Raw genomic sequence first — 13,978 nt, 5'->3', positions numbered from 1 at the left:
GGGAAGTGAAGACACATTGCGATTAATTAAATATGTAATGTGATTCTGAGTGATTTCTGAAAACTAATTCATCAATAAACAGTGAAGAAAGAAAGAAAATGTTTATTTAAACAAAATCCAGACAAAATATTTAACAAAAGTATTGTTTCAATTATAGGTTCAATAGTTTGCTTTTTTTGTGGATTTATTCCATCAATTTACACATAATGATGACTGCCACATGTTAGATGGGTGGGTAATGGAGGGGGTTTGATGAACATAATGAACACCTATATTTGTAAAATGGAATGTCCTGTTTTGTCAATTTGAAGGAAATAAAATGAAAATAAAAAGTATGAATCATAATTTGTATTTTGTATTTTCATCAAATCTCAACAAGTGGAATATCACCCATTAGTAAAACAATGTAAAAATAAGATGATATAATCACAATTAAATATTTTAAATTGATTAAATATCATTTCAACATTGTTCAGCAGGCCTAATATATCTGAGGTCACGAAAACTGAGGTGGAGTTGAAATGTGGTTTTGAGACAAGCTCTTCCCCCTTTTAAAGTGTTAATACTGATTGGTGCACAGCTGTGCTTTGCGGTAAGTTAACCGAGGAAGTTTGCAAATACAGTTCTGAAGAGAGATTAGACAGAGACATTCAACATGAAACTCAAGTTTTCTGATGGACAGAATTAACAAGGCAAGTTACTCTCCAATTACCTAGTACACATCAGAGATTTAGTTCAATGCAAACTATTATAATTAGTATTATAATGACATCTGTTTGTCTTTCTAAGATTTGATTATGCACATGCAAAGATGAGCAACAATCTTCAAAACTTCCCCAAAGCGTCACCGACCAGCATGTCAAAAATCCCCCAGCAAGACTGCCAGATGGACAACACCAGCTTGCAGGTTCCGCTGGCTATTTTGTACGCACTCATCTTCCTGTTCGGGTTGGCTGGAAACCTGCTAGCTCTTTGGGTGTTTCTGCGAGTACATCCAAAGAAAAACTCTGTTCGCATTTTTCTCATTAACTTGGCTCTGGCTGACTTACTTCTTGTGATATGCCTGCCTTTCCGAGTGGTGTACCATTCCAACCATGACCAGTGGGTGCTGCCGTCATTACTGTGCAGGATAGTGGGTAACATCTTTTACATGAACATGTACATAAGTATAGTCTTACTGGGCTTCATAAGTGTAGACCGTTTCTTGAAGTTCCAGAGGGCATCCTGTAGGCGGGTGTTTCTGCAGAGCCGGTGGAGTGTACTTCTCTGCTGTGTCATCTGGACTGTGTCACTTGCTGCAGTTATGCCACTTATTGTCCAGACTCCAGATAATGATGAACCCCAACACTGCTTCCAATATAAAAAACTGCAAAAATCCAAATGGAAAGCCTATTTCAACTTTGCCATCGTGGGTATATTTTGGGTGGTCTATGGTGCGTTGGTAATCTCCTATGGAAGGATCGGAATGAAGCTCCTTACAGCCTCCAGAAAGAACCCAGATTTCCCAAACGCAGTCAAGTATAACAAAACAGCATGGAAATCCTTCTTCGTGCTCTTCCTCTTCACAATATGTTTTGTGCCCTACCACTCAGTGAGGATTTTCTATATTATGTCACAGATGGAAACTGACACATCTTGCAACAGGATAAATGTGTTGGATAAAACCAATGAAGTAGTTCTACTACTATCTGCACTTAATAGCTGTCTGGATCCAGTCATGTACTTTTTGTTGTGTAGTTCTATTCGCAAAATGATGCTGAAAATCATCTGTAATCGCTTCTGTCAGCAAATCACCAAAGGACTGATGAGTTCTAGTGACACTCCTCAAGAACAGCCAAAAATTAGTGTAGATGTGCCTATGACAGACGCCCAGGAGCATGAGGTGCAATGAGAGTTCATTAAACATATGAACCATGTCCAAAGGCACAGCAAAGTTAAAGGAAACAGTTCTATGTTGTGAACAGTGTGAGTTTCCCTTTTGTTAACCATCGAAAACACTTTTATAAAAAAAAAAAAGTTACACTTTACAACAAGGTTCAATACTTTAACATTGTTTATTGCATCATGAACTAACAATGAACATTGTTAAAGCATGTATGAAACATTTAAAAAAAAATTTTAAGTGAACTATTGTTCATTGTTAATACATTTTTGTTCATTATACATGAATTCATTTTAATTTATGTAGCTTGAAGTGTTACAAATGTATTAGTATTAGGGCTGTCGATTTAACGTGTTAATTGAATTAGTTATAAAATAATTAGGCTACGTGAATGAAATGATTAGCGCATTTAACTCACCCGCCCCACCCCAGACCTACGTAGGTCATCTTACATTTCAAACAGTTGATTGGTGACGAACAAAGCAGATCGACAACTCACTATTAATATGTAGCCTACAGGAAGTCGTTAGAATGGCCTTAAAATTCAAGATTTCAGGGCAAAAATGAGTTTTTGTCTCATATTTAAATCATATGATAAGCTAATAGGTAACCGTTAAGCAGTATCAATGACGAGAGCAATATCACACAAGTGCTGTTTTTGTCCCGACTAGCTCTAGTGCAAATGTGATATTGATTTTATTCAACAGTTCAAAAAATAAGAAGTTAATATTGTGTGATATTTTAGACACAATATTGTTTGTTTTTGCTCAATTTTGGCAATGAAAATATTACCTATAAAGCCAGAGCAGAACTGTTGTGCATCTCCGAACAATGTGTTTTGAGCGAATCAATCGGGTGAAGCAGATTCAATAGCCCCTTCATAAAGAGAGCCATTTTACGTCATTCCTGAATGAATCAGCCGTTTAAGACGAATCGAATGAATGAATCAATGACTCAATGACTTACTTATTTAGACATTTACCACAGTTTTACTTTCTAATTTAGAGTTTCACTTCATTAAAAAAAAAATTTGGGGGACAGTTTGCCCAAAAAATTTAATTCTGTTTATTTACATTTACCCACCCTTGCGTCATTTCAAAACTGAATGATTTTCTTTCTTTTGTGGAACATAAATGAAGATATTTTGAAGAATGTTGGTAATCAAACTGCTTTGGTCTGTAATATATCTTAATTCCAATTCAGATGCAGCTTCTGAAAAAATCATGGCCATTTTAGTCTAAAGGTTTATGTGTACTAATCTCTAAGTTGAATCAAATAAAACATGTTTCTAAAGCTACCTTTTGTAATGTTTATTTGATGCTTTTTCTGATTTAACACAATAATGACTTCAAATTATCTTTTGGAGGTTATTTCTCAGCCAAATTTGAAATGCAATTAATTAGATTAATTAAATGGCACATCATGTAATTAATTAGATTTTAAAAAATTATCGCTCGCAGCCCTAATTAGTATATATAAAAATGATCATTAAGCTATAATGTACCCCCCGCTTCGCGTCGGGGTCCTGATCACCCTGTCTGGGTTTATTCTGAGATAACAACCAGCTGGATGTACATTATCCCACTTATTACACGGCTACTTGCCACATAAGTAAATAATCAGACACAAATTATTGATCTGAGTCGAAATATTTTATAAGGTCTTTAAACGCAAAGCTTCCGCGGAGAGAGCAGTTGATAGCGCGGCAAGGTCAAACTAGACGGACAATTAAGGGATACGTTACAGTCATACCACTTATTACACAGCACTTCGCCACATATATAATTATGGGGATAAGAGAAATTGATATAAGATAAAACTCTTTTAAAATTGTACCTGTTTGTTTTATCTTATCCAACAGTGTACAAAACAATAGTCGCAATATGGCATCAGCTGCATTTGTATGAAACGAGAGCGAGTCCACGATACTGGAAGACATAATTAAATAACTGCATAAAATATTGATTTGACTGAATTTTAATATTTTATTAGCTCACCAAACGCAAAACGTGTATAGCGCTGCTGACTTCCGTAACCCGGATGAGCCTGTGTTATTTGTTTTCAGCGGTTGTTATTGAGGAATAACATACCGCTGGATGGCGCGATTGACCAATCAGAATCAAGTATTCCACAGAGCCGTGTAATAATTTTAGTTAATGATACTTAATGCATCAATTAAGGTTTACAAACTGAACCTTATTGTAAAGTGTTAGGTAATATTAATCAATTTAATCCATTCTTGTAATTGTGTTTGCACTGCTTCAATATTAGTATAACAAATAAAATAAGCATATAATTAAATTATTTAGATTATTTAATTTAATGGCATAATAGTTATGCTATGTTTTATAATTTCAAGACTTTTAAGATGTGTCTAAGCAGTGGGCTCTAGAATTTGTTTAATGAAGGCTCAAAAGGATAAACAATGCAGATTTATTTTTTTTACAGCCATTTTTAATCATATTTACCAGGGGTGCCATTAATTCTGACCACCACTGTATGTATATGTATGTATGTATGTATGTATGTATGTATGTATGTGTATATATATATATAATTAAACTGACACAATGTCATGTGCTATATATTAGACCATATCATGAGAAATGCACCAGGGGTTTAACATGCAGAAAGAGTAGCACAGATCTTTGGGTGCCCCCTAGTGTTAAAACACTGAGAAAAGAACAATAAGGAAGGGAGGGAAGGACTTCACAAAAAGGTGTCTTACATGTCACTACAAAGGGGTTATGCCCTGTGAACAGAAAAATAATTAAATGCTTGCACAAAAAGTTTGTCACATGGTCTTATTATATTTATTTGTTAATATTAATTATATGGTTAAAATGATGCTATTATATATGAATAGGAAAAAAAATTGACTTTAGGTGCAAACTGTGCCACAAATAATCTGCTTCCAGGATGTGGTCAGAAGAGAAGCTAGAGTTCCTATATGTGAAGCACATTTGAAGAGCACACCCACAAACAGCTTACACTTGCGCACAAGATTCTACGAGTAAAAATTACGAACATGAGTATCGGGCAACGAAATGCGAAGAGATAAGCATCATGTCTGTGCAAGGTGGCATAGCAATCTATCCCTCAGGAGTCAATGATTCAGACAACATTCAAAGGTACTGTATACTGATTTGCCTCATAACTCAATGGAGAGGTTACAACTCCAGTCTGAACAATAATAATCTATTTTTATTTCCTCAGCGTATGTCTGTTTTGGGTTTGTATGTTAGTTATTCAAATTTGAAATGCCTGAATTTTCTTGCATTGATAATGGAGTATCAAACAAGCAAACAAGGGCTTTTAGACCTTTTCTTAGAACTAAGCTTTTTTTTTCAATCCTTTTAACCAACTGGCCACAAGATTATTTTAGTGCAAGACTCTAGTATTAGGGAGCCAATGGGAAAACATTTAGGAGTTGAAAGCGCATTAGTTAATTGAGTGCATAGTCTCTCACTTCAGTTTTTAACAAATCACTGCTGGGTTTTGTGATGAAGAGACTATGGATGTATACATGGAAAAATACGTATATATACTAGACATTCTTAGTTTGTGTGTGAGTGTGTATATATTTATATTTGGTACTATATTATCTGTAACTGATGAAAATAACCGTCATTTTGTCCCTTCCTATCAAATATTGCACTGCCAATATCAATAACAGCTTTAAGTTGTCAGTGGTATAAGTGGGATAATCCATAGCTAGCTGTGCATTCAACGATTTGAATGCACTTTGCATCGGGTGGTTCTTCACTAAAATCATTTAATGCACAGCTAGCCATAGAATATCCCATATATATATTTAATATACTACCGATTAAAAGTTTGGAATCAATATGTTTTTTAATGTATATATACACACACACACAGTCTGACATGTTGAGTAAAAGGATAACTGAGTCGAGTTGCTCATTTCCATCCAGAGATAAGAAGCTGTGAGTTCCCCGTTTTCATTTTCTTCCTCTCTTTATTTCTTTAGCACATGCAGGATACATCCTGAAGAAAGCAATGAAACCATCTTGCCTTGGCTCTATCTCTTTTTGGCTGTCCTGGGCCTTCCAACTAATGGAATAGTCTTGGTGGATCTTTGGAGATCAGAGAGGACACCCACTGCCATCTTCACTTTGAATATAATTGTGTCAGACCTGCTGATTTGCTGCAGTTTTTTCTTCAGGATAGCCTACTACAAAGAGAACATCAATTGGCTATCTGGAACTCCAGCCTGCAATGCAGTAGAGCTGATAAATTTTTCTTGCTTCTACATTAACCTCTATTGCAACATGAGCTTCCTTTTGTGGACCAGCATCAATCGCTATGCCACAGTGGTAAAACCAAGCTACGCTTTCTTTCAGATCTTTAAACGTACTTGGTCTAGTTGGTTCCTCTGCTTTTCTACCTGGTTGGTTATCACCACAGTCGTCGGCACTAGCATGGGACTTAAACTGAGTCTACAAATCAATGGGACCTGCTTTGACCAAGTTGTCAACAGTTACATTCTCTATCGATATCAATTCAAAACTATCCACTGTGTTGGTGTTTCAGCATTCTTCTTCATTTTGTGCTTGATGTTGGTCAGCTATAGCCTGCTGGTCTTCCATCTGCAGAAGGTGAGGGGAGCTAGATTTGGACCCGGAGGAACTCTAAAGGTTCGCAGAAAGATCCTGGCCTCAGTCATAATGTTTGTCCTATGCTTCCTACCCTACCATGTGCAAAGGATAATCTTATTAACATCAGATAATGAAAACTGTCAGGCAAAGTACAGGATAAAAACAAGCACCATCTTCATTGCAGCTCTTAGCTGTTGTCTGCATCCCATCCTCCAGCTGGTGTTTCGTTTGCGCTGCTGTCGGGCAAATCGCAACACCAGGGTCAAACCCAAACCTGAAGCCTCCAAGAGCATGGACACACCTCAGATATATACTATACATATGACCGAAAACATTGAAGAACCGCAGAAAAATGGAACTGAATTAAGCCATGAACCAAAGAAAAATGAAACTGAATGAAGCCACCAACCAACACAGTTGTGAAGAATTTGGTTTGCAACTTTGTATTTCCTGTGTGACGCATTCGGCAAACTGTGAAACATGCTAACCTCAGGGAGCTGTGTTATCACAACCATTACTAATGGACAGAAGCAAAACTTGCAGCCAATTTACATGGTACAGTGGTACCTCCTCGTGCTTTTTTCACAGTATACATACTAACAGGGCCGGCCCGCGGCATAGGCGGTATAGGCAAATGCTAAGGGCGCCACTCATCCATAGGGGCGCCAGAATGAGTGAACGAGTGAATTTTTTATTTATTTTTTACATTTTTTTTTTTTTTTTATAATAGGCTACTATTTTAAAACCATTAATTCGAAATACTACCAAATAAAGCAAAAAAAAGAAAAAAAAAAAAAAAATCCGGCTCTTCAATCTCCCCCCGCCCATCGAGTGCTTGAAGTGCGTCAGAAACAGAGCGCGCGCGCGATCAGTTGTTGGTAATTTGTTGTGTAGCGCGCCCGACGCGCATCTAATGTAGACAGCACTGCTAACAGCTCGTAGAAACGGGCCTGGCAGCTCGCGCCAGTTCTAGACACGGTGAAAGTTTCCTGATTTTGACGGAAGGCCGAATTTACATGACACATTATAAATGAGCATAGTCTGCGATAGATACAGTGCCAAAAAGAAGAGAAGAGGATAAAGACAGAGGTAAAGAGATGTAGTGAATGAACAATTTATTGCATAGGAGTAAGATACTATAATTTCATGGCAGTTATTTTTACCTTAAACTTAATGTTAGCAGCTGGTCTGAGTTCTGAGTCCCCAGACTGTGATTTTGTACAATCATGTCAGTTTTAAGACGCATTTTTTATTATCACTTTTTTTATTAATGTTTTACTCTACAGTTGTGCAGTTTTTGGGGGGATACAGTACAGGCCAAAAGTTTGGAAACATTACTATTTTTAATGTTTTTGAAAGAAGTTTCTTCTGCTCATCAAGCCTGCATTTATTTGATCAAAAATACAGAATTTTTTTTTAATATTGTGATATATTATTACAACTTAAAATAATTTGTTTTCAATTTATTATACTTTAAATTATCATTTATTTCTGTGATGCAAAGCTGAATTTTCAGCATCATTACTCCATTCTTCAGTGTCACATGTGACATCCGGTCTATCACATGATCCTTTAGAAATCATTCTAATATGATGATTTATTATGAGTGTTGATGCATGGGGCGCCAGGTAAAATCTTGCCTAGGGCAGCAAATTGGTCAGGGCCGGCCCTGCATACTAAAACAGTCCTTGTTGGCTATGGTGGAGCAACCTTCTTGGTATCAATGGCAACTAAACTATTAATTCAGTAAGGCTGAAATTGTGTTAATATTCTGCGTGTTATAAAGTCAGAACTGCGAGATATAAACACAATTGCGAGAAATAAAGTCCAATTCTGAGGAAAAAAAGACTAATATATCTTAAACTTATCTTATATCAGAATTTATATCTTACAATTCTGACTTTATAACACACAATTGTACCTTTATATCACGTAGTTCTGACTTTATAACTCACAATTGCGACTTTATATCTTGCAATTCTGAATTTATAGCTTGCAATTGCGACTTTATATCACGCAATTCTGACTTAATAACTTGCAATTGCGAGATGTCTGAAAAGAGTCAGAATTGTGAGATAAAAAGGCACAATTACCTTTTTAATAGCTTGCATATGCTTTTGTATTTAATCATTGTTAGTACTAAATATTGTAGGCACACAATATACATTTTGCATGGTCAAAATGCATCCATAAAATAAATAAATATAAGTATCAAAGTGATTTTAGCACTTGTTTTGAATAGTCCTTCAACTGCAATGTGCCTATTCAACCCCAAGGGGTCGTGAGGGGATCATTAAAAATCCTTGACAGGTATTTTAGTAAGAAGGCCAGTTTCGGTAGAGCTTCCTCTTAGGCTAAAAATGCTACCACAGCAGCTACAGTTTATGACTGTTAAAAACCTACATAGCAACTAGAGTTGAGAAAAAGTTCAGATGATACCAAAATGTCTTGTGTTCCTGCATGTTATGCAAATTAACAATTCTATAAGAATTGGAGTTTATGAGCTACTTCGTAAAGCAATTATTAAATAACAAAAAGCACCTTTTATAGAGTCAAGCGGAATTTCTACTATCAAAGGCAAGTGCCTCTTTGAAAGGAACCTTGCAAAAGAGAACTGAGTATACATCATTCGTGCTCAGACCTCACTTCCTTTAGACAGCGAGTCTAGCGAGGTGGTCCAAACAAAGCAGTTCACAGACGCCTATTACACACATCAGTGACTGTATATATAGAGGGTAAGTGTGTTATATTGCTTAATGCTTACAGTATGTATTCTATTCTTACCTGTAAAATGTTTTACTAATTATTTGTATAAATTATTTTTCCCTTAATAATTAAAAATGTTTCTTATAATCTACTTAGCATAGCTAATTGACATGAATTATTTGAGCCTCAGTTAGGGCTATATATAAATGCCTAATTCATTCATGGCCTAAATTATCATGATACAATTTTTCATATCAGTCGATATCGATAATTAGCACAATAAATGTCAAATCTTTATTTCTTTTTTAAATTTAAAGGCAGATTTTTGCTCCTATGTAAAAGTTGAGGAAACCAGATCGTTAATTGATGTTTTAAACCACCCTTTATTGTCAGAACATGACAAACACTTCACGTTTTTGAATTCTTAAAAATCTTCCAAAATAAATATCTAAATAGAAAAAAATAATTTCTCAGTGTCTGCAAACAGGTGATGTTGTTTCAATTAATGAATGTGTTGCCTGACTTTGATGACATGTATCTTCAGCACAATTTGCAGTGCAGGCTGCAATATTAATAATATTATATGTTTTATCTCTTAGAAACACACATTTCACAGTAGCAGTAGCTTAAGTTAGGATGCAGAAAGAACCAGAAAAAACAGTAAGACTTGTAAAAATTTTAACAACCTAATTTTTATATGGTAAAATTGAAATATTCTGACTGAGTTTTATTATAATTAACCATTGGTCTTCTATAGTAGCATTCATTTAGATCATGATAACCAGTTAAAACCACATAGCACATCACTACTATAGTAAAATCTAACTATATGGTTTCTATGGTATTTGTATGAAAAGCAGTAGCCTAAATAAATACATTTATTATAAATGCATGCTATAAAAAAAATCACAAAAATACTGTAATTACATTTCATTACACATTTCTGCCACAACACCATGGTGCAGTTAGTGTTACTATTGTAAATCCATGGTAAATGATGGTGATTTGATGATTGAAAAGCCTTCTGACTGTATCAGCGCAGTTTTATCTGGCTTTAAACTAGTTTAAATTATCATTTTATCGAGGAAAATTATATTGCAATAATTATCGTTATCATTTTATCGCCTAGCCCTAGCCTTAGTTTTACCAAAACTGTAAAGCAAAAGCAATGAGATTTTAATTATAATGACTTAAACAGCCATTACAGAGAGAGACAAACATAGAGACAACAAGACAAACATATTTAATTGAATTATTTTTTCCCACACTTTGAGAACCACTGTGTTAGGGTGACAAAAAAAGCTGACATATTGTGAAAGTGGTTTATCAGCTTCTGCAATTGGGTAGAATATTTACAGGAATGCAAGTGACATTTAATGATGCTTCTATAAATACAGAAGATAGGAAGCACAGGTTTATCATTAGTGTCCAAATTTTTACTCACTAGTATAAATAGTTAAACTATTGAATTTTTCGCAATGATATAACTATTTAATTATTTTCTTCCTCAGCTGTTGGGAATCTCTTTCTTTTTGCGAGAGCTCAATGGCAAACAGTTCACATGCTGAACACAACATTTCTAACCTGTGCCAAACAACCACTACAAGTGTAGTTCTGCCCATTATCTACACCATCATGTCTCTCACTGGCCTGCCTGGGAATGCTATTTCTCTTTGGGTGTTCATGCACAAGATTTCCATCAAAACGTCCACCCATATCTACCTGATAAATCTAGGGATCTCAAACTTGTTGCTCTGCCTCACCATGCCATTCCAGGCTGCATACTACTCGCTTGGGACCACATGGGACCAACACAATACTATGTGCCAAATGGCAATAAATGGTCTTACTCCAGTGATCCATATCAACATCTGCATTGGTGTGATGATACTGAGCTGGGTGGCGCTCAGTCGCTTTGCCTCACTAATTCAACATTCGCATGCAGATCGCCCAAGCCGGTGGCTCAAAGTTCTACCCAGAGCCTTCTTTTGTCGAAAACGGCAAGCAAAACTGGCCAATGCACTGTGCCTAATCACCTGGGCTATAGTGGCCATAGCAGTCACATCCTTTGTGGTGCTGTACTCGATCAGGGCTGGAGGCATGAAGGACGGTGACGGAGATGAAGTGTGTTACAGTTTAGCGGTGGAGGTTGGAGGGGAAGGATCTCACGCCTTCGCGCTAGTGGCTGTTTCATTGTTCTTCGTCTTCTTCCTGTTGGTCTTAAGCGCATACATGGCAGTGATCAGGCACATCTGGAGGTCCAAGAAAAGCGCGATCATCTCTGACAGTCAGCGAGTCTATGCAAGAGTGTTTCGGAATATCGTTGTCATTAAGGTCGTGCTGGTGGTCTGTCTCCTGCCGTATCACATCTATAAGGCCATCTTCGTTAATATTGTCAATGAGCAGCCTTGGACTACATCACCCACAACAGATGCTTGCCATCCATTGTCCATGTACGTGGAGGTAAAAAGCATCCTCCTCTGTTTAGCGACTATGCGATGTAGCACAGACCCCATCATGTACTTAGTGCTGGACAAGACATTTCGTAACCATGCGCTTAGCCTGATGAGATTAAGCACTAACGCAAACGACAGTCAGTCATCAAAGTCTAACGGGGGACAGTTATCTCAGGCAACAACTGGGTGTCTTTAGACATTACTTGAGAGGATACTGTACGCTGACACAAAGGAGTCTCATTGTGAGCGATGTTCCGTAACAGCTGAACGATGTTTGGCTGCACACACCAATAAGAAAGTGAATGGGCATCTCTTCAACTGGATTACTTCCGCATGTCTATTGTTCTTCAGTATTGACCTGAAGCTGTGAAAACTCTTGTATGGAATTACACAGTGCTGAGAAATGCTTTATAATAGAGGATATGTGGGCAGGCACACTGTGTAACCCAATGCAAACAAATAATATTTCAAGATAAAGTTCCAATAAAATAATTTTGAAAAGCAACTACAAATCAGACAAGAATTCATCTGATGCTTCCGTTCCCACACCACTTTGAATTGCTTGAGTACCTTGTGTAGCTATAAAGAGAGAGTTCAGCCCAAAAAAACTGCTCAGATGCTGTCATGCTGTCATCATTTACTTACCTTAAAGTCATTCTAAACCTGAATTACTTTTTTCATTCTGTGGTAGACAAAAGAAGATATATTTTTTTAAATGTCTGTTTTTTTTTTTGTCTATGTCCTGGTGACATATGCCAGACTTCTCCAATTATTTAGTCCGCTTAAACCCCATCCCTTTCTCAAAATCGACTACAAACTTGCATTCAGATCTGTCCTCCATTCAATCAACAACCAATGCATTGAACAAAGTGCCCACCCTACATTTTTTTTCTCACTGTTTCACTTAGATTTACATCACAACACAGGAGAAAAGATCTGTTGCTACTTCTGTTTCATCACAACTTAAAGAAAGTAAGTCAAACAAGTTTGGAAAGACATCGGGGTGAGTAAATGACAGCAGAATTTTGTTTTGAGTGTGTGTGTGTGCGTGCACTATCCCTTTAATGTGATTTCTTGCACATTTACAGCATGCCACATTAACTTTTAATGACTGTACTCACATTTCAGGTACATGTTGTTATAGATCTTGTCCATGCATTGACAACTTTGTTTTTTTATTTGTTACATTACATATACCTACTTTCTTGTTTCCATTTGCATGCTGGTTATTGTGGTAAATGTTATAAGCTTCCCATTAGCTGTGCAAACAGGTAATGTGTGCTTGCAAACAGTGCCTTTACATTTTTGCAGCACACTCATATGACTGTAATAGGTAATGATGCATGATGGACTAGGTATCCATTTATATTTCTGATAGAAGCAGCATTAAAAACCATTACTTTATAGACAGTAAATATTAAAGTCTCTCAGGAGCTTCAAAGTCTGCATCATTACTCCTATAAAAGAGCAAGATTATAGTTGCCTATTTTTCTTTTGTGCTGTCAATCTAATCTCAGCAAGATAGCTGGCTCCATTAACCATTTTCCAGAATATAGTCCATGAAATTAAAGGGCAAATCTTAGGCAAACTGTATCTAAAAAATCAGGAAGTTAAAAGGAAACCATTTGCTTGGTGTAGCACCATATCAATGGTACATATGCTAAACATACAGAGCAATTCATAAAGAGCAATGTTAATGTATAATCAAGATTATTAAGAAAACCCCTGAAAACTTTGCAGTGTTCACAAGTGAGCAAATTCTCACTCTTGGCACTCTAAACTGCAGTTAAGTTCCTGTCTTATTCAAACTAAGCTGAATGTGACCAAGTGCTCTGCTAAGAATAGAAATAACCTGTTTCCAGATGAGGTGTTACGATTCTGGCTTCTGTAGTGTTACATCATTGTAGATCAAATCAGCCAATACGTATACTATACTCTGTCTAAAGTTTATTAAAGTTTGTCTTTGCATTTATTCTTAACACAGTTTAATTAAACCAGTGATTATAAAGTCTGATCAATACCCAATATTATTATTTATGTTGGAAAACATATTTTGAGCAGTCAAATAAATGTATTTCAGGGTATTTTATTTTCATGTTTAACCTTCTAATGTTATGTCACAATTCTTAGGTTTTAGGTTTCTATATTTAATAGCCTTTTTCATGTCTGCCAAGTTCAAATATTGAGAATAAAGTTGTTAAAAAACATGCATATTTCTTCAATATCAACCAAATTACTGACTTTTATATCAGCTTTCAGTAACAAAAGCACATCTGAAGCTTTTTTCCTAAAAATCTGTGAGCATAGTTGATCTT

At 36.2% G+C, this 13,978-nt stretch overlaps 4 protein-coding genes across 35 annotated transcripts in view; 3 read left to right on the top strand and 1 right to left on the bottom strand.

The window, feature by feature from the left end:
- The window catches only part of caska (calcium/calmodulin-dependent serine protein kinase a), a 165,758-nt gene that overhangs the window by 35,586 nt on the left and 116,194 nt on the right, over window positions 1-13,978 (bottom strand). The gene's annotated exons all lie outside the window — the stretch shown is intronic.
- Window positions 596-3,179, top strand: gpr34b (G protein-coupled receptor 34b). Its single transcript, XM_084420812.1, has 2 exons — window positions 596-692; window positions 790-3,179. Exon 2 carries the CDS (start codon window positions 812-814, stop codon window positions 1,889-1,891), a length of 1,080 nt encoding a protein of 359 aa, XP_084276938.1. The 5' UTR covers window positions 596-692; window positions 790-811; the 3' UTR covers window positions 1,892-3,179.
- On the top strand, window positions 4,856-7,267 carry LOC311298477 (cysteinyl leukotriene receptor 2). The gene is made up of 2 exons (XM_084421443.1): window positions 4,856-5,013; window positions 5,874-7,267. The coding sequence occupies exons 1-2, from the start codon at window positions 4,949-4,951 to the stop codon at window positions 6,898-6,900; spliced, it is 1,092 nt and encodes a 363-aa protein (XP_084277569.1). The 5' UTR covers window positions 4,856-4,948; the 3' UTR covers window positions 6,901-7,267.
- gpr82 (G protein-coupled receptor 82) lies at window positions 9,106-13,862 on the top strand. Its single transcript, XM_084421442.1, has 2 exons — window positions 9,106-9,236; window positions 10,719-13,862. The coding sequence occupies exon 2, from the start codon at window positions 10,753-10,755 to the stop codon at window positions 11,857-11,859; it is 1,107 nt and encodes a 368-aa protein (XP_084277568.1). The 5' UTR covers window positions 9,106-9,236; window positions 10,719-10,752; the 3' UTR covers window positions 11,860-13,862.

This window comes from Rutilus rutilus, assembly GCF_951802725.1.
Source record: "Rutilus rutilus genome assembly, chromosome: 10".
Taxonomy (NCBI): domain Eukaryota; kingdom Metazoa; phylum Chordata; class Actinopteri; order Cypriniformes; family Leuciscidae; genus Rutilus; species Rutilus rutilus.
The sequence above is the reverse complement of the archived record's forward strand: the minus strand, read 5'-3'. Positions and strand labels throughout refer to the sequence as shown.